The 19,984-nt window shown below is 39.5% G+C and overlaps 1 protein-coding gene and 1 long non-coding RNA gene across 2 annotated transcripts in view; one reads left to right on the forward strand and one right to left on the reverse strand.

Moving 5' to 3' along the window:
• Positions 1 to 1,052: 1,052 nt before the first annotated feature.
• KCNH8 (potassium voltage-gated channel subfamily H member 8) overlaps positions 1,053 to 19,984 on the reverse strand; it is a 386,604-nt gene continuing 367,672 nt past the window's right edge. Inside the window, exons 14-16 of the mRNA XM_048838548.2 lie at positions 18,381 to 18,487; positions 17,267 to 17,343; positions 1,053 to 2,601 (exon numbers count right to left, since the gene is read on the reverse strand). Of these exons, the coding sequence (XP_048694505.1) occupies positions 1,894 to 2,601; positions 17,267 to 17,343; positions 18,381 to 18,487 (892 nt within the window). The 3' untranslated portion in view covers positions 1,053 to 1,893. The remainder of the gene's footprint in view (positions 2,602 to 17,266; positions 17,344 to 18,380; positions 18,488 to 19,984) is intronic.
• On the forward strand, positions 1,563 to 19,785 carry LOC142071165 (uncharacterized). The gene is made up of 3 exons (XR_012667196.1): positions 1,563 to 1,648; positions 2,002 to 2,164; positions 19,600 to 19,785. It is a non-coding gene; the product is annotated as an uncharacterized LOC142071165 (long non-coding RNA).

A 19,984-nucleotide genomic window follows, 5' to 3' on the forward strand; every position in this document is an offset into this window, starting at 1 on the left:
ATGCTGTAGACATACATTGTTATACATTCTACCAATTACCTTATTCTCTCTCTCTCTCTCTAATCTCTTCTATATGTAGCTCATTTCATACTTGCTTTTGTATTTAACTTCAAATTAACATATTTCAATAGAAAAAAACTACTTAGAAAGAATCATGTTAAAGATCTGACACACTGACAAAAATCAAGCTGTTCAAAATTAAATGCTGACATTTTGTTCTGAATTTGCACCAGTGAGAATAATAATGTGGAATGATGTGAGTTAAACACAGTATCGGCATGAATTTGTGCTCTCTAGTGCATCAAAACCATAACACTAGACTCAGTCCTGAGGTTCTTACTCAAATAAAAATCCCAGTGAAATCAAAATAGTGATTACACATGAAGTCAGTGGGAGTTTCATTGCTGGATTTGATGCATTATTTAAACATAATTTCACAGGATTTTTTTCCTTATTTAAAATAATCAAAGGTTATAAAGGGTGTATAATTATGTAGATTTGCTATGAACATGTATTTATGATCTACGCTATTCATCTTAAAATTTCATATAAAAATCTCCATGGAAAGGAGTTGCTATGCATGCACGGTCACTATTCAAAGTGTTAATATGTAGAGCATTAAAAAAATATGGTTTGAAAATACCAAAAGCAATTAAACAATTTTGTGAACAAAAATCACTAGACAAATTTAACTTTTTCTAAAGATCAAAGCTATTTTTCGGTGTACAAATACAAACCAATAGATAAACAAACAGTTCAAGATTAATTATTCCTTCTTTTCTTGCTGATTAAAATAGTTTAAATATTTTTTTAATTTGTTTAAAAATATTGCTTTTAATTTACAATTTTACCTGCCAATTTTCAGTTCTCATTGAATTTTGTTGACCAAAAGGTATTAGCCCCCTGAAAACAGAAATTCTATTGAAGCACTGGACCAGCTTTAACAAGAGAGGCGGTAATACAATACTATAGGACAAAACTAGGGCTTCGAATATCATTAGCATAGCACAGTTCACATGCTAAAATACTAATATCTGACTTGACATGCCAGGTTTTTATTTTTTTAAATAAAATACGACCTTTTATTTGTATTCCTCCAGCATGGATACATTCATTGCAAACAGCATGCAGATAAAAGGGGATCCAGTTTTAAACTACATAGTCTTAACAATAAATAGTTTGAGCTACTACATGATGATAGTGCATTTCTTGTTAAAACTGCAAGCTTTTACCAAATGAAAAGAAACCCTTATTCTTATAAATATTTTAAATAGTTTTAGGTACAGATTTCATATAAGTATATAAAAATAGTATTTTTTGATAAATAAAGAGGTTTCATTTACATGACAAATAATGTGCGACAACTAACCACTCTCTATCAGTTCTATTTGGTTGATTGTCTAGGAGATGACATGCAGCGATAATTGCCCCTTTGCCTTCACGGAACTGACAAATAAACCAGCAGGAGCCATGATCACCTGAAGCAAACAGTGCCACGGATATTGTTTGAGAACAACAATCAGGCACTCAGGAAAAGCCTTTGCTTCAAGCAACAAAAACCTCCTATGACAGTTCTTTTGTCCTAGACTTCCAGCTGCTCTGACCCTCAGGGTCTTTTGGACGATCACAAAAGTCTGCCAAACAGACCGTAAGTTTATATCTGTGTATACAAAATGCTTTTTGACATGCTTCTAGAATCTAGAAATTGTTTCTTACTGTATGAACTGGTTATATCTTATCATAGCCACTTGCTTTCTAAAAATCCGATTTTTCACGTTAGCAAGTCTCCATGATGACCAGAGAAAAGGCAATACAAAGCACTCATGCAGTACTGGTTAAGTTTTAAACTGGCAGCTGTGGAACATGCTTTGAATACCACTTATTGGTCTATCATTATACATTTATGGCTTGCTTATCTTTAATATCCATTGTGCTTGTCACAACATCTAGTGGGAAATCTTCAGAAGTTTGTGCAGAAACTGCTCCTGTTGTTCCTTCAAGGTTCCAAGATCCTGGCAAGTTCTCAAAGCTTAGTGAACTGACTGCTCCTGGGCTAAAGCTACTTTCCTCGGATCTGCTGGGGAGCACAAGGTGCAATGAAGTCTCTGAGGAGGAGGACGCTGAGGAAGAAAGAGTTGCTGAAATAGACTGAAGAGGAGTCAAGGTAGTATCCGAATATGGAGAGGTGCATCTTAAAAACTGCAAATTATCTTTCTGATTTACCTGATAGCAGGAAGGTGAATATTCAAGGCCTGAAGTGTAATAAAATTCACTGTCCATAGAATTTTGAACATGGGATTCAGTACTTTGGGGACTGCTCCCTACAGAAGATGGATCCCTGTTCCAAATGTCAGGAGTCGTGTTACCATGGCAAAGTTGTGCTTTGGTGCAAGTAATATTCCCAGCTTGCATATACATACACGGTTGATGTGTAGTCCAAGTCATTCTAGTCTGTAAGCTTTCCAATGTAGGACTCATAGATGTGCCATGCACTGCACAGAACCTTGGAGGCTTCTGTGATGTCAATAAGTTTTCCAGAAGATGCATCACGTTCTTCATGTCCTTTCTTAATTGTGAGACCTCTTGAGTTAAAGTAGTGACCTGCCAAGGCAAGGCAAAAAAGCAACAGTTACATGAAATAAAGTATATAGTATGTAGAGATAAATGGTTTACAGACACATCCGAAATACACTGTAATTTCCTTTTCTTGCTTGATGAAAGGCACCTTTTTTTATAAAGGTATCAGCCTAGTATCATACAGTATCTTTGCTTAGAAAGAAATATCATTTAACTAAGCAGAGAAGTGATGTATCAGAAACAGTCCTGCCATTTACGTTTGTATCTCCTTACATTATACACATACATTTAATCATGTGTTGCTTACTTCCTTCACTAATACTGAAACATAAAATGTAACAGTGAGATCAGGTGAAAAACAGACCTAGCTTAAAATAGACAAACCCAATAAAAGCAGGTTCTGGAAACCTATCACACTGATAACTCCAATTGCTTTTAAACAAGTTCCACACATAAAAATGGCTGCAGGTTCAAACCCGGAAGGGGGAGGAGGGGATTTCCTATGGCAACAATATTCTTCTAACAACAAAGATTAAAACATTCCTGGTTACATTTTTTAAAAAAAAAGAGAAAAAGTCTGAAAGATAGACATGAATGATATGGAAATATTAATACTGATGAAGGATGCATCCTTTTGAAAATGTATACAAAGACCTATGCAAGAAATGGTGTTAATAGTAAAGAAATCCATGTAAATTTTAAGCAGTGACTAATGATTTTAAGTGTCAGTTATTTCATCCCCAATTTCAGATGCCTTAAAGGTTCCTTGAGCTTTAGAAAAGGCTGAGTACTTGGATCTCTGAAAATCAGACCTCTTCTTTAAGGTAGCTCAAATTGGTAACCAAAAAATAGAGGCATTGAAAACCACTAGTTACTTCTAAAAAAAATTAGGCCTGTCTCTAAGAAGTGACTTGCTATATATATCAGGCCTAGGTTTGCTATAGACTGTGCCCAAATTTGAGATAAAGGTTCAGGAAGTTTAACATTTTTTTAAATGAAGTTAAGCCTGAGTTACAAATTGGAATCCAAACTCCAAAAGTGGGTTTAGTGTAGCTGCATGTTTCACTGGAAATGTTTGCACAGCTGTAGTCACAGCTTTTGTTTGGGAAATGTTGATGCAAAGGGGGCCTTTGCCAGAGATGGCAACTGATGAGAGATTATTCTAGGGCATCACCAAGTGTTAATCATGTTTTCAATGTAACGTTTCTTTTCCATTCATTAAGAGGTTATGCACATTACTGAAGTTAACAACAAATTAATATTACTAGATAACCTGTAATAGAAATATAGGCCGCATCCCTCCAAAACTCCCATTGTGAGCAGAATCAAGCCTACAGGTTAATAAGCTTCTTTTGGCAAATATGATGATGTTAGTGGAAGTAATCTGTCAAAAGCAAGACATGACTGCACATTCTCTTTTCGGAAGGATACATCCACCTTCAAAAATAGAAAAGGATAACCTAGCAGTACTTGCTTTGCCCCAAACTAAAGAGACCAGGAATAGTTAGGTGACTTATGTAACTTAACTTTTTTATAACCAGAAATACAATCTTCACTATTGTGAAGACAGTTACAGGAAATCCATTGAAGAGGGCACTGGAGCCTGGGTTTGGCAGTGTTAGGATCATCCACTGTATTTTTTTCTACAGCTATAAGAGCAGGAGCAGAGGAAATTTGGAAGGAAAGTACAAAGCACATTTAGGTTCATTCCTTCCTCTGCATTTTGTATTTTTTTTATAGTGATCACATTTCCCTTTTAAAAGGGAGGCTCTTTGCTTTTATGATTCTGCTTAATAGGAAGTAGGAGGAACTGGTCAGAAGTAGAGGAGAGTCAAGTCTGACAGCTGTCAGATTTGTTAAATGAATGATCTAATTGTATGTCTGTGTGTGTGTATATAATATATATATATATAGTTAAATAAGGTACTAGTAGCTAAAACTCAAGGATATGTAGTCTAATTGAGTTTTGTACAACCAATTAAAAACTTAGCATGCACTGCAAATGGCTTCTCTGTCAGCTTTATATCAGCTTATAACAAGGTTCAACAGACAGTTGACAGGATGCTCAGGTATAAAGCAGATTTGCTTGAATTTCAGAGATAATGTGAGGGATGAAAGCCCACAGGAAATGTGGTTGAACTAAGTTAATGAGTCACATTCACCTGTGAAAAGCTCACCCATGGAAAGCCCCTTTGTGCTGCAGAACTCCAAAGGGGTGTCTGGGTTTTCTGCAGAACTGGAACAAAGCAGCCATTCAGTGGCTCCTGCACTTCTTTTGCAACCATGAGCTGGTACACAACCTGCTTCCAAATATGTGGGCATGGCAGGGAATACTGGGAAGTGGTGGGTAAGGGGGTCATGGGTCCTCTACTTTAGCTGGTGGGTAGTGGTAGCAGCCATTGAGGGGGAGGTAGGGTCAGCACTTCCACAGAACTTCCCTGTTCAGGGGTGGATTTTGCTCCTTTTACTCTGCGGAGTTCCCAGTTCACGGCTAAGGGTAAGATTAATTTCCCCTTATGTGAACATAGGTTGCTTGAACTTCAGAGGCTGTAAAACAACATCTAGAATTATATTTCTTCTTAATCTTGGTTTCAACTGTTCCTCTTCCCCTTCCAACAGCATTTTTTATTTTATTATTCTGTAGCATGTCCCTCCTTCCAGTTCATTGAAATAAAGGGGGAAAAAAGTCAGTCCTAATATTAATCCTTGTGACAGGTCTGACCTAGCATAACAAGCTGTTCCGGAACACAAGTATCTTTGATATATGAGCCACTTCTTTCTACATTTATTGGTAAGTAGCTTGTTCCCTATACTGCAACATTCATTGATAGATTAGCCTTGTATGTGCTTCTAAATAGGTCTCTGTAGCATAAGTAGTTTCAGAGCTTTTGGGTATTACTTCTGCAACAAATTTTGTTAGGCATAATCTCCCTTTGGTAAAATCTGAGCAGACACTCCTTGAGTAAATTAGGAATTTGTAATTTGCTCACTGCTGACATCAAGTTTACACGGTAGGTCTGTCATTTTTTGAATCTTCCCTGTTGTCATGTAATACTGGGCTGCTAAAATTATTGGATTCCACAAACTACAGAAGGTTGGGCCTGATCAGAGTTTGGATGGGAGACCTTTATAAAAAGAGCATCTACAGCAACAAACTACCTAAAAGCTGTAAATCTACTATACGATGCAGAATTTGGAATAGTTACTGCAGAATTCTGCAATGTTTTCTGATATGGGGAATCACCAAGAGGAACACAAGAGTGCAGCAGAAATGGTGCGAGTGAGTAGCAACTTTCTGTTTGAGACAGTTCTGCAGCAATGCTCTCGCATGGCATTAGTATCTGCCAACATAACAGTGTTTCCTGTCTTTCAGATGAGATGTAATACACGAGGCTTTGGCCATTTGTGGCTTTTATAGATTCCATGAGTGTTTCTGGTGTCATGGCCAACCTCAAGTTTGGATGGGGCAGAGTGTAATTATCCAAATTGCTCCTGCAACTGGCTAGAGAGCTTTTCACTACTGCTAGTACTAAACTGTCGATGTGTGTACTGTTCTATGCTGACACAAAAGGTTTTCCAGCTGTTCTATGTGTTGAAAAAGCTGTTCAGCACTTGGCGCTGTCCAGCATCAGTAGTGCTGATCCGTCACCATTATCTGCAGCAAGGAAAGTGGGGTGCCTTAGGTCTGATTTTGGGGGTAACAATGGCTTGTTTGACCCTGCACTTCAACAGCAAGTGAATTCATTTCGTTATGGAAAATTCAAATGCACTTTTGTTGAACAGCTCTATATAAATGTCAGCTGACGATTATTACTATCACTTTTAAATGTTAATAGCCAAATTAGCTTTTCTAGTTCATGAGTAATGCCCTTGCTCATTCTCTCTCTCTCTCTCACACACACACACAGCACGTGAGTGGATTTGATTAGAAAATCAGACAAGACTTAAGGGCAATAAAGGATCTGTCAAGGAAGTCCCTAGAGAGATGAAGTGAGCTGTAGCTCACGAAAGCTTATGTTCAAATAAATTTGTTAGTCTCTAAGGTGCCACAAGTACTCCTTTTCTTTTTGCGAATACATACTAATACGGCTGCTACTCTGAAACTTTAGAGAGGAATTTTTAGCAGAGAAATGTAAAGCGTTAAAGTTTTAAATTTCTCTGCTAAAACTCCCTGTCTCTATTAGCACTTCCTTGAGGTGCCCGGGGTACATTCCTGTCTGGCCCTTGAGTCTTGTTAGCTTCCAATTTCTTGATCAAATGTTCTGGTATAATTCTGATTTCCCTTCAGTATTTTATCACCCTTGTGAGATGTATATCTCGCCCTAGCATCTGTCTCCCATTCCTCCCTTCTGAACACCAAAGAAAATAAAGAAGTTAGCTTAGCGTTTGACAAAGCAGAGAAGTTGGCGGCACTGTTCCAGAAATGCAGCCCCTGTCATCTCTGGAAACCAGGCTGGGTTCTGACAGAATATTCTGAAATTTGCCTCATTTCTTGCCCACTCACAAGCCTTGGCTTCTAGGGTCCATGGTCCCAGGGTAGTCAACTAAGTGGACTGGCTCCAAGACTGGGGCTGCCAGGGCAGCTAGCCAGGCAGACTGTCTCTGAGTCAGGGCCCCTGGGAATGTCCCTTTTGAAAATTTTTGAAATATTTGCTTTTTGTTCTGAGTCAGAACAAATCCAAATACCTAGATAATTCCCTTTCATGGAAGACTTTCACCATACAGTTCTGTGGAGTAGCCCACCTGAAACTGTCATCTCATTTCAGTTCTTTTCCTCTTATGGTCGATGTGTATCCATCACAAAAAACAAAACCGCACGTAGTGTTAATTGTCTCCCCTTTTAGTAGTTTCAGCTGATAAGGCAATGGTTGAATGAGGTGTAAACGGAACTAGTGGCTACTCCAACTTAGAATAAAGCATAGTGGCAGTTCAGTGTGGGAATGCTGTCATTGATCCTGCCTCTGCTATGCCTGTTCAGTGGCTATCTGCCTGTCTGGCCCTTTCATGAGCACCCTGTTTACCAAAACATAATCCTGATGGTTTTTAATTACTTACAGGTATTTTCCTAGAATGTACCTATAAGATCTCAATCTGTCCCTCCTCAAGATCAGCTGTAATTTCTATCCTAACTTTTTACCAAATACAGAGTGACCTTTGCATCACTGACCTCTCTAGCCAATGTCTGTAGATGACCTGTGTGCTCCTCCTCATCTGGCAATTTTGTGCCAGCTCTTAGATGAAATAAGTCATGAAACTTGAAATCTCCATGCAACGGTCTTATTCCTCTTTGGTTAAGGTTGAGCTAATCTCTTTTGGCTCAGCTTCACCTGCCCCCCAGCCCACTCAAAGCTCTTCAGTTTCTAATAAATTTAACACCCTTTTCCTTGCTCAACCATCTTGTCATCTACAATTGAGAGCTTGAGGTTCCCTATAGAGTTGGCTCTGCATATGGAGCCAAATCACATCAGAGGAATCTACTAGAGATGTCCTGGACTTATGCTCCCCTCCCCATTATTCTAAGTTTAGCTTCCAGGACCTCTTTCCTACACTTCCCTATGCTAGCTACCTAAAGGTTTGGTGAGATGTCTCGTGAGATCTACCTCATTCACACTTGATAGGTAAATTGCCAAATGGTCATCACATACCCAGCTATTGACAGTTTTAATGAATGAATCACCTGTCACTATAGCCTGTCTCACCCCTATGTCCTACAACTCATGGATGCATGAGGTACAATCAGCTTCCTCTGACAGGAAGGGGACTCCCAGCTGAGGGGACTATGTCCCTCTATTCCACTCTGGTCTCCACCAGTGCTGAGCCAGAGGATTGGGGCAGCCGGTTCAGAGCCATTTCCAACCACACTATCCTTATAGCTGTATTCCCCTCACCATTGAGTGCCCCCCCCCCCTTCAGTGCCAAACTCACATTTAGCCCAGTTGTCTCCCTCAGGCTTCATTCCACTCAGGTCTGCATATCACTGCGTTGTCTTTCTGAAGCAAATTTGATAGCGGAAATTTGCTGCTGTTCTCCTGTATTTCTACTTTTTCAAAAGAGAGAAAACTGTGTGTGGAGGGACTGGCCCGCAGATCCAGTTATAGTCAGACTCACTCCTGTGGCTTTACTTCTCTGTGAACACCCGTGGGGACTCTCTGCATGAAGTCCAGGAATCCTCTTCCATGATGCAAAAGAACCCCATTTTTCCTGTGGCATCCAGGCCCTCATGTCCAGATTTTGCCACGTCTCCCCTGCCTGGCTTCACAGGAAATCAGCATGGAAAGGGGCTGAGATTTTAGAGTGTTTGCTACTTTTGTTGCATTCTCTAATATCCTGCAAATACTAAGCTACGGTTAAAGAAGAAATGTCTTTGTGACAGTAGTCTATGCCTATCAAAATGGGAAATGGTAGAAAACCATCTCCAGACCAAGAGCAGCAAGGGTAGAAACACTTCATTTTCATAAGTGAGATGTGAACTTCATATATATAAATACTAATATTTATTTAGCACAAGTACCTCTGTTTTTTCTTTTTTGTTTAAAAACCAAGGAAACTAAAGGCAAAACAAAAATTTAAGTAACCTAGGGTTTTATGATTAAATTCCCCAAAAGTGGTTGCATCACTGAAATGCAGCATTTAAGGTTATAAAAACGTTAACTTTGTAGAGAAATGTTTATAAAAGATTATAATTTAGGGAGACTCCTTCACATAAGGGACAGTATAATGGACATAGGAATTTGGAGATGTGCCCTGGAGGCAGGGGGTTGAGAACACTGCATGGCAGTGTGCAGCAGTTCACCAGACACACTCTCCAGTTTGTTTTATTAAAGTTTTATTCCTTTCTCATTCACAGATTTGTTGTTTAATGAACCCCAAGATTGTTATGAACTTGACTGTCCTTCAGATAAATAGTAGTATTTCTATTGTTGGTATGCTGGTTAAAATATATTTCTGTTGTAAAATGTACACCATAACACAAGGAGAGATTCTGAGACTTCAAATAGATTTATGCCAATGTTACACCCGCTGATAATCTGTCCCATTATGCACAAAGTTAATGCTCTACAAAATTTAAGGTTTTGTATTTCTTGACTTTGACTTTAATTATGCAAACTTAGTATTGCATTCATGTAACTTTTTTGCACTGAATAATTCCCATTATTAATTTAAAAAATCCTAATTTGTTTTAGAAAACATTTTAATTCAAGGATAAGGGATGCCAAAACTAAACTGTTTGGGTGTCTATCATGGTGCTAAATAACTTTTCTTTTTGTCTGGCTCATTGAAGAGATTTTGTTTTAAACCAGATGAGTTTTCAAGCTACAAATTGAACTTTCACAGTACACTACATACTGCTTGCAGAAGTACAGAAGTTATTAGAAACAAAGTATTGGTTTACCATTTTTATCTTCATGGGTTCCAGTCAGAACATTCCAATTTACAAAGATTTAACACCGGGATTGGCAACCTTTGGCATGTGGTCTTTCAGGAAAATCTGGTGGCAGGCCCAGATGGTTTATTTGCCTGCAGCATCTGCAGGTTCAGCCTATCGCAGCTCCCACTGGCCGCAGTTCGCTGTCCCCAGCCAATGGGGGCTGCAGGAAGCGGTGCGGGCCGAGGGATGTGCTGGCTGCCGCTTCCTGCAGCCCCCATTGGCCTGGAATGGCAAACCGGGGCCAGTGGGAGCTGCAATCGGCTGAACCTGTGGATGCTGCAGGTAAATAAACCATCCCAGCCCACCAGCGGATTTCTCTGACCAGCCACATGCCAAAGGTTGCCAATCCCTGATTTAACACACCAAGTATATACATTTTTTCAGCCTGATATCCATTTGTTTTGTTTTAAAATGTACATTCTCCCTGCCCCCCATTATTTATTTATTTATTGATACATGTATAATGTTGCCGCCAGATGTAAACATGTTTGTTTTAAACTCCAAACATGATTCATCTGATGCAATGAACAATCTTAATTCAATGTCCGGAGTAAACAAAGCAGTGACATAGTCCTGTGAATGTATTTTCATGATGTGAACTCAAAATGCATGACTGGCTAGAATATTTTAAACTTGTATAGCAAGAAAACTGAAAATTAAAAACAGCTAGGAATACTTCTAGTAAGTGCTCCTTAAGCAGATAGATAATACTTTTTTGACTGCAACACATCATCCTGGTTATTGTCCTTTAGTTGTCTTTCAGTTCAGTGAGAGAAGTGTGCGCTTGGAAGTGATGATATTGGTTAGGTACTTTACTTACATGACATACAGAAGAGGTGATGTATCTATCTCTTGTAAATTGAAGTGGGCATTTGGGGCCTGGTTTTCAGCAGGCCCTCACTCTTTGCACTTGCAGTTACGAATACAAGATTCTTGAGGTCATTTGGCATCTAAATATCTGCGCCTGTGAACCATGTACTGAGACATCTAAATGACAAACTTCTGCAAGTATTTTCTTCCTCAAATTATGAATATAAAAAGGCCAAGTGTTAATAAAATAATCAGGCCCTTAAATTTTAAATGGGGCAATATCATTAAATGGAGATTTTCAGTAGTTTTTGTACTTTACATTAAAACGGCGGGATCTACATAAATGGCATACAAAAGCAATAACTAATTGAGGAATAACCTCTGTATGCTCCAGTTTTATCCATTCTGCTAAAGCGGGTTTCATTTTGTGGAGATCTAAATTAAAATACTTCCATTCTCTTTCCAACTTGTAACCTAGACAAAAAATAGAACTCATTTATCACTGTATGACTGCTTTTTTTCTTCACTAACAGCTGGCTGTAGTGAACATTTGCATGAGGGATTTTTTTTCTCTATTCCTCATACAAAAAGTAAGAGTAGTTTAATTTCACTAGTGAACTGTTGTAATGCAATTACCTTCTATAAAAGCAGTTATTTTTAGTTGCTGACTTACTTTTGATCTTGACCCAAAAATACATATTTTATGCTGATAGTAAAGGGTTACTGGTAGCCAGCAGCAATGTGTGTGTGTGTGTGTGTGTGTGTGTGTGTGTGTATATATGTATATATGTGTGTGTATATATATATATATATATATATTTTAATTGGGGTGAAGTGTTATGACATGTAGGTGCCTTGCCAAAGGGTCCTCTGTTCTTTGCAAACTACTTTCACCTCAGACCTGACAAACTCTCAACACCAGACACATGTCTTACAGGATATTTTAACATGGAAGGTACATAAGAATGGCCCTACTAGGTCAGACCAAAGGTCCATCTAGCCCAGTATCCTGTCTTCCGACAGTGGCCAATGCCAGGTGCCCCAGAGGGAATGAACAGAACAGGTAATCATCAAGTGATCCATCCCCTGTTGCCCATTCCCAGCTTCTGGCAAACAGAGGCTAAGGACACCATTCCTGCCCATCCTGGCTAATAGCCATTGATGGACCTATCCTCCATGAATTTATCTAGTTCTTTTTTGAACCCTGTTATGGTTTCAAAAGAAAGCATGTAACTTGTCAGGATTCATAATCACTGTGAGATATATGTTTTAAGGAATCATGTATTTATGGTGAAAGGCTGCTTTATGGACTTGGAATAAAATTTAGTCATCATGAAATCATACGTCTCAGTGATGGCCCATTCAGCAGAAGGGAGTTGTCACCCTGCCTTAGGCCATGTCTACACTAAAGCTTACAGTGGCATATCTGTACCAATAGAGCTGTGCCACTGTAAGAGTGCTCATGTAGCCGTGTTATGTTGACAGGGGAGAGAGCTCTCCCATTGACATAATAAAACCAGCTCCATGAGCGGTGAGCATCTCTGCCCCAGTGGTGGCCCCGGGGCCGGAGGACCTGTCAGCCTCCCGCCATGGCCCCAGGCTGGAGGAGCTGTCAAGTCCCCCAAACCCTTGTAGTCCTGGGGCCGAAGGAACTCTCAGCCCCCCACCACAGCGCGCAGGGCTGGAGGTGGAATCCAGGGACCACATTTGCTATAGCCCAAGGTTCACTACTGCAAAGGGCGTTATAGCAAGGATCTACTGTTAGTGAATATATACGTCTCAGAACGTTACCTGCTTAACTAAATCTAAATTGTGCCACCTTAAAATATTCTCTTATGCAGTATTCAACAAGGTTCTTAAGTATGTGCATAATTTTAAGCATGTGGTCAATCTTGTTGACTTCAGTCTGCCTGCTCACAGGCATAAAGGTTAGGCTTGTTCTTAGGTACTTTGATCAATTTGGGCACAGAACAGTTTTTTCTTAGGTAGCTGATCAGAAAAAAACACCCCTACTACATACGTATGATGTTGGGAAGCAAAGAATGAAGAATGGTGCTGTAATATTTTCTTGACTGTATTAGGAAACCTTCATCTTCATTGTTAATGTTAATATCTACAGTAGCTGTTGGTTATATACTTAATTTGTTTTTTAATGTCTTTCATTTGGTTCCAAAATTTAACTATGTGCATAAATCTTTGCAACATTGAGCCAATGGGATTACCCATGTGAATAAAATTATGCATGGCTCTGCAAGGTGGGGACCCTAGAGAAGAAACAGATACTAGACTAGGAGTACTTGTGGCACCTTAGAGACTAACAAATTTATCTGAGCATAAGCTTTCATGAGCTACAGCTGTAGCTCACGAAAGCTTATGCTCAGATAAATTTGTTAGTCTCTAAGGTGCCACTAGTACTCCTTCTCTTTTTGTGGATACAGATGAACACGGCTGCTACTCTGAAACCAGATACTAGACTGTCTCTGTGTTCTTAGCATGTCCAGGTAGGGTATAACTGGATTACAGGAGACTTGAGACAATTATGTTTTCAAAATACTGAAGTAAAATTATAATATGAATTTTGGCACTTATTTGCAAAATAGATTAAACAATAAACCTGCTCTTTTATTACCACAGATTGCTTTCTATCTCTGTGCCCCTTGCCTGTAGTTATTTTTAATAACTATCAAGTTTCATCTCAAAGTTTTTAGTGCTTTTTCCTTTTATTTCCTGTCTCCTATTTTTCCAAATTCAGTTTTTTCTTACCTTGTTACTAGCTCCAGGACATTTTCTATCCATACTAATTTGCCTTTTTTGGCTACTTTCTGTGTATCTGTAACCTTTCTCTACTAAAAAGCTTTTCCTCTACCCAGCTTTTAGACCATTCCTCCCACATCACTGTCTCTTACTCCTGCAGTTTTCTAGGTTTCTCTTAATTCTGCCTTTCTACTGCTGTCTGAGCAGCTCTTCGATAAGTGATGAGAATGACCTTGCATTAACAAATTTATTTTTCTACAAGTAAAATGTTTGTATTAAATATATTTTTGTGTGTATAGATATATTTAAAAAATTAAGTTAATGCAAGGTCACACTCAATTTATTAATTTGTGCCTTTCATCTGTAGTAAAATCAAATCGATAGTAGTACATATATTTGTAACTAACAGTTATCATTCAAATTCAGTCATCTCCAGTAATAAGCAAAGATGTAAGAGCACTGCACAACAGGACAGGAAGTGAAGAAGAATTCCATATCCAATTAAAATGAACTGGACAGGCAGAATATAATGAACTAAACTGGAATTTGGCTACAGTGGTTTTAACATCCCTTCTCCGACAAATCCTATGTCACTTTTTAACGACATACGTTCAGATCCTTGGTTTTACACCTCTTCCCAAAAGCGGGCACCGGTTGTCAGATTGTCCCTTGACGACGTGATGTCATTAGCTCAGTAGTGACTGAAAGGAAAGAATTCCTCGACTTTCTGAATCACCTAGAACACTGCTGCAACACCTTAAAAGGTCTCCTACTGATGTGCCGAAATGGTGAGTTCTGACAGGATCATGGCACAGGGTATTGCTATGGGCAACAACATCTTTGAAACATAGAACTGGAAGGTACCTCAAGTGGTCATCAAGTCCAGTCACTTGCACTCATGGTAGGACTAAGTATTATCTAGGCCATTCCTGACAGGTGTTTGTTTAACCTGCTCTTAAAAATCTGCAATGATGGAGATTCCACAACCTCCCTAGGCAAGTTATTTCAGTGCTTAACCACCCTGACAGTTAGAAAGTTTTTCCTAATGTCCAACCTAAACCTTCCTTGGTGCAATCTCTTCTTGTCCTATCCTCAGAGTTTAAGGAGAACAATTTTTCTCCCTCCTCCTGTAACAACCTTTTACATACTTGAAAACTTATGTTATTTCAGTCTTCTCTTTTCCAGACTAAACAAACCCAAGTTTTTCAATCTTCCCTCATAGGTCGTGTTTTCTAGACTTTTAATAATTTTTGTTGCTTGTCTCTGGACTTTCTCCAATTTGTCCATATCCTTCCTAAAATGTGGCATCCAGAACTGGACACAGTATTCCCGTTGAGGCCTAATCAGCGCGGAATAGAGCAGAAGAATTACTTCTCGTGTCTTACTTAAAATACTCCTGCTAATACATCCCAGAATGACGTTCGCTTTTTTTTGTAACAGTGTTACACTGTTGACTCATTCAGTTTATGGTCCATTATGACCCCCAGATCCCTTTCCGCAGTACTCCTTCCTAGGCAGTCATTTCCCATTTTTTGTGTGTGCAACTGATTGTCCCTTCCTAAATGAAGTACTTTGCATTTGTCCTTATTGAATTTCATCCTATTTACTTCAGACCATTTGGGAGACTTATTTAATCTGTATTTTAATAATATAGAATTAGAAACTGGATTAGGCGTAAAGGATTCCTTGTTTAGTTACAATTCTCTCCCCACTCTGTAACCCCATTGACTTTAAGGGACTCACTCCCTTTTCACAGCAGTGTGAGAAGAGGATCAGCACCAAAACTGTTTTTTTTTTTTTCATGGTGCTAACAGGGAAAACTAATTTTGTGTTAGAAAAAAATATCTTTTCTACTGTTTAAATGTATCATAGTGCTAAAAGATTTCTAATAACTACACTGGAAAAGCAATAAGCACAAAGCCACTGCAGATAAAATGTTTGTTTATTCCACTAGGTTTCTGCTTGAAAGGTTCTTGACATAGTACTGTATTTTCAATTGCTTGTTGATGATAATCATACAATACTTATTTATAGCCTCAGATCTGAAAAATATCTGTGCTCCTCAAGGTTAACGAATGAGTCAATACTACTTTCCTAACTTCTGCGATGGTAAAGTTTCAAAAGCATTGCTAATATGCTAGTAAGCGACATTTCTCCTTTGAGTATTGTCAGTATATATGCTCACTCTTGGGATATGTATGAGCTCTCTGCATCAAGCTTTCTAGAAAGCTCTGACCAGTGATGGTCATGCCAGCCTTGTCTCAAGCCATGGGATTCTCCAGTCTGTTTATGGAGGAGGCTCTAGGAACTTGTAAGGCACATTTGGAACTCAACTGTTTCTAGGCCCCTCTTCACAGTCCCAGTTGTGGTATATCTAGTCATTTTCCTGAAGCTGCTTAAATGTAGATCTCCATCATAATTGCATCCAGCTGTCCCAAAACAGGGCCTAGGGGTGGTGAAAAAGGTGTATAAAGCCCCTTTTGTCCCCTTTTGCTGGTCCTAAACTGAATTCAGCTGAGCTGGATATGAGGTTTAAGCCTGAAAATTTGAGAAGTGGTCAATCAGTGAGATTGGAGGGGTGGGGTCAGAGAGAGAAATTTACCATGTGTGGTGACAGTGGTTGGTTAGTCAGAGAGAGAGAGAGAGAGAAAAGAAGAGAGAGGCACAGTTTATGGCCAAATTTCAAAAAAGTGCTCATTCTTAAATGTTTCCTTTACCAAATGTTATAACATCTTTCAGAAAAAAAGATATTACAGAAAATTCAACTGTAAATGGGAAACTAAAAGCAACCATTTCATTGTAAAACAGTCTTGCTTTAAGTGCAAATCTCAGTGCAACTTAAACCGTGGAATTGCTACTGATGCCTCCATCGTATGACCTGAAGTACTTTATTTGACTGAAAACATAATGGACATGAATTTTTAAAAACACCACAGTGAAGACACAGTATCATATACCTGCTGGGAATAATTTTTCTAATGCTTTTCATTTTTCCCTATAACCAAGTGAAGACATATCAGTATTAGTGGAGCATTCAGAATAGGTGGAAGCCAGGCAGATATAAGGAACTACTTTCTTTAACACGAAGTCATAATCTGAAAAAGCAAAATGTTATATAATTCCTACATTCCACAGGACTAATGGCTTGAGCAGGGATGGGCAAATGCTTCCTGCCTAATTTTGAATCTACTCAGATAATATGGGTTACATTTTTATATGAATTTAAATATTACTAGATTTGCATTTTGCTCAAAGAAGATTGTAATAAAAAAAGCATAGAGATGCGTGTAATAAGAGTACGCATAAGTGAAACAGAGAGACAAACAAAAGAAGCATGGGAAGGGAGAGAGCTATTATGGAAAAAAATCTGTGTGTGTGTGTGTGTGTATTATATATATATTATCTATACACACACACACACACCCTCCCCCCCCATATAGAGGCTGCTTCCTGGTGATAGAAGCCTAATTCTAATACATAGCACAGACTAGATAAAGTATGTTTGTTTGTTTGAATTACTCTTGAAAGGAATTAAACAATGCATTTAAATTACAGGTAAGGTGGTTTGGGAACCTCTTCCTAATTTAGCAAATTCAAAACTTTGTGAAATTCCCAAACATCATGGGTTTTGCCCATCTCTTCTCATGTTACTGTTAATCAAAGTGTTGTTAATCAGAATAAAACAAATCTCCATACCTCATGGTTAAGCCTGCTGATCTGTTGTTTGGTTTCTTCTGCTTTGATAACTAGCACTGCAGCACCAACTTCAGAGTCTGTAAATCCATGCATATATGTAAATTATAGAAATACATTATCAGGTCGTTTAGGGAGTTAGTAAGGTGACTCTCTCACTTGTTCTCTGCTTTAAATCTGACCCCAGGTTTGCTTGGGAGCAAATGAAATTAGCATTTAATGGCTTTCTATGGTCAGTGTAAAAATGTATAGTAAGGATGTAAATGAAGTATTATGGGAAGATTGCACTGCTCTGTCTGCCTACTCTGTGGGAAGACACAGAACTTCTGTCAAGGCTTTATATCTGTTAATTCAGCAATTTAAAAAAATCATGTATGTAACTGCCACACCCCTATTATGCAGTTGTTTTTGCCTTCAAAAAGCATTAGTTTCACAGTGGCATTTAGGCAAGAGATACATAATTATGTGGGAACAGTTTCCTCATCTAGGAGGGGAAAATGGGAAACCATCTGAGTTCAACTGGTTATGACATTTCAACACTAGCCCATTGCTTTTGCAATAATGGCTGGGCTCTTATATTTGTGCTCCTGCCTGCTGCTTTATTTCATTAGTCCTTTCAGAAGACTGCCCAGCATTTCATGCTACTCACGGCTTTCACCCTGTTCATTTCTGACACACTCTTAACTCCCTAAAAAGCCAAGGGTTAATAGTAAAATAGCAGCAAAGTTCCAGAATGGTGGGTCTTAAATTATTTTTCCAGGTATGTCCCCGTGGGACCCAATCTTGAAGTGTGCTGTGTTCAGCAGGGCACTCAGCTCCTCATAGAATCAGCCCTTATATTAGTAAAAATGTAGTGGAAATCAAACTCCTGACAAGCCATTTATCTTGACTTGTAATAGGAAGGAGCAGGACAACTGGCCCAGACACACTGATGGTATCCAGTTGTACCTTTCTGTCATGATTTCTGGTCAATGCAAATGACGCTAACTTTAGCTGCATGTTAAACCCATTCATGTAACTCAAAGGTTTATTTTATTAAGAAACATGCAAGTATAGATGCACAAAAGACAAGTCATCAAAGTGTCTACTACAATGAGTGGCTAGATATAGCACTTACCCACAATTGTAGGAGATACCCGGGATTCCCGCCTGAGTTGATCAGAGCCAAAGTCAAAAGTCTGGCTTCCCTCATTATGGTTTCCATCTTCAATCCCATCGACAATCCTGTTAAAAACATTGTATTTGAATATAGAGTGTATAGACCTCACACTTCATAATGTAATTATCAATATTACTGAAAGGCACCGTCTTAAGCAATGGTGAATTCTGAATAACACTAATCTTAGAGAAATATAAAGGCCATTACACAGGTGTGACCAACTGAGTTGCCACTTGTTTAAACCTTGAGTAAAGAGAGGAGAATCAGGCCCTTCATCTTAACTGATCATTTTGAAACTATCATTACTTTTAGAGGCTGTGATAGGGCCTTTAGTCTAGTCTACTTGCATTCCCTATGCCATTTGTAATAATTATAAACTGTTAGGACCATCAGTGAAAAAGACAGTTAACTTTCCCGTAACTGGTATTCTTTGAGATGTGTTGCTCATGTTCATTCCATATTAGGTGTGTGTGATCACCACATGCAGCAGTGTTGGAAGTTTTTCCCACAGCAGTATCCATAGGGGACTGGCTCTGGCACCTCCTGGAGTGGTGCCTGCATGGCATGGTATAAGGGGCACCGCCGGCTCCCCTCCACCCTAAGTTCCTTCTTGCCGGAAACTCTGACAGTGGGGAATAGACATGAGCAACACATCAGAAGAAGAACAACACCAGTTATGGAAAAGATAACTGTCTTTTCTTCTTTGAGCGCTTGCTCTTGTCCATTCCATATTAGGTGACTCCAAAGCAGTACCTTGGAGATGGGTAGGAGTTCACGGCCCTGGTTCCTCAAATAGAGCAGGTAGTCCAGGACAGCCTATATGGAGGAACACGAGGGAAAGATGCCCTGTTTGGACGCACAGTGGGAAAACCTCGTCCACTTGGCCACATAAGTCAGTCTAGTTGAGGGATTCTTACTTTCCAGGAGGACCTGTTCGAATCCTCCAAACAGGTCTGCTCCTCCAGGTTCAGCCGCGCAGCATCCATGCCAAGAGATGGAGGGACCTGAGGTTGGGGTGTGAGAGCCAACCGTGGTCTTGCAACAGCAGGTCCGGTCGGTTGGGCACGGGCCAGGGAGGGGCCACTGACAGGCTCATGAGTGTGCCGAACCAATGCTGGCAAGGCCACGCCAGGGCAATCATGATAACCTGTGCCTTGTCTCTCTTGCTCTTTGCCAGGGCCCTGCTGATGAGTTGAATAGAAGAGAACAGGTAAATCAGGCTCCCTGACCACAATAGGAGAGAAGGCATTGGAGAGGGAATCCTTGCTCAGACCCTGTCGAGAACAAAACCGGTGGCATTTCCTGTTCTGTCTGGTAGTGAACAGTCCACTTGGGGAGTTCCCCACCTTTGGAAGGTCATGCAGGCTACCTCTGTATGGAACAACCACTTGTGGTGAGAGGAGAAGTCCCTGCTGAGCTGGTTTGCCAGCATATTCCTGATGCCGGGAAGGTGAAAAGCTTCCAGGTGGATTTTGTGGCTGATGCAGAAATCCCACAGACGGAGCGCCTCCTGACAGAGAGCTGACGAGCACGCTCCCCATTGCTGGTTGATGTAGAACATT

This window comes from Caretta caretta, chromosome 2 (genome assembly GCF_965140235.1).
Source record: "Caretta caretta isolate rCarCar2 chromosome 2, rCarCar1.hap1, whole genome shotgun sequence".
In the NCBI taxonomy this organism is placed as follows: domain Eukaryota; kingdom Metazoa; phylum Chordata; order Testudines; family Cheloniidae; genus Caretta; species Caretta caretta.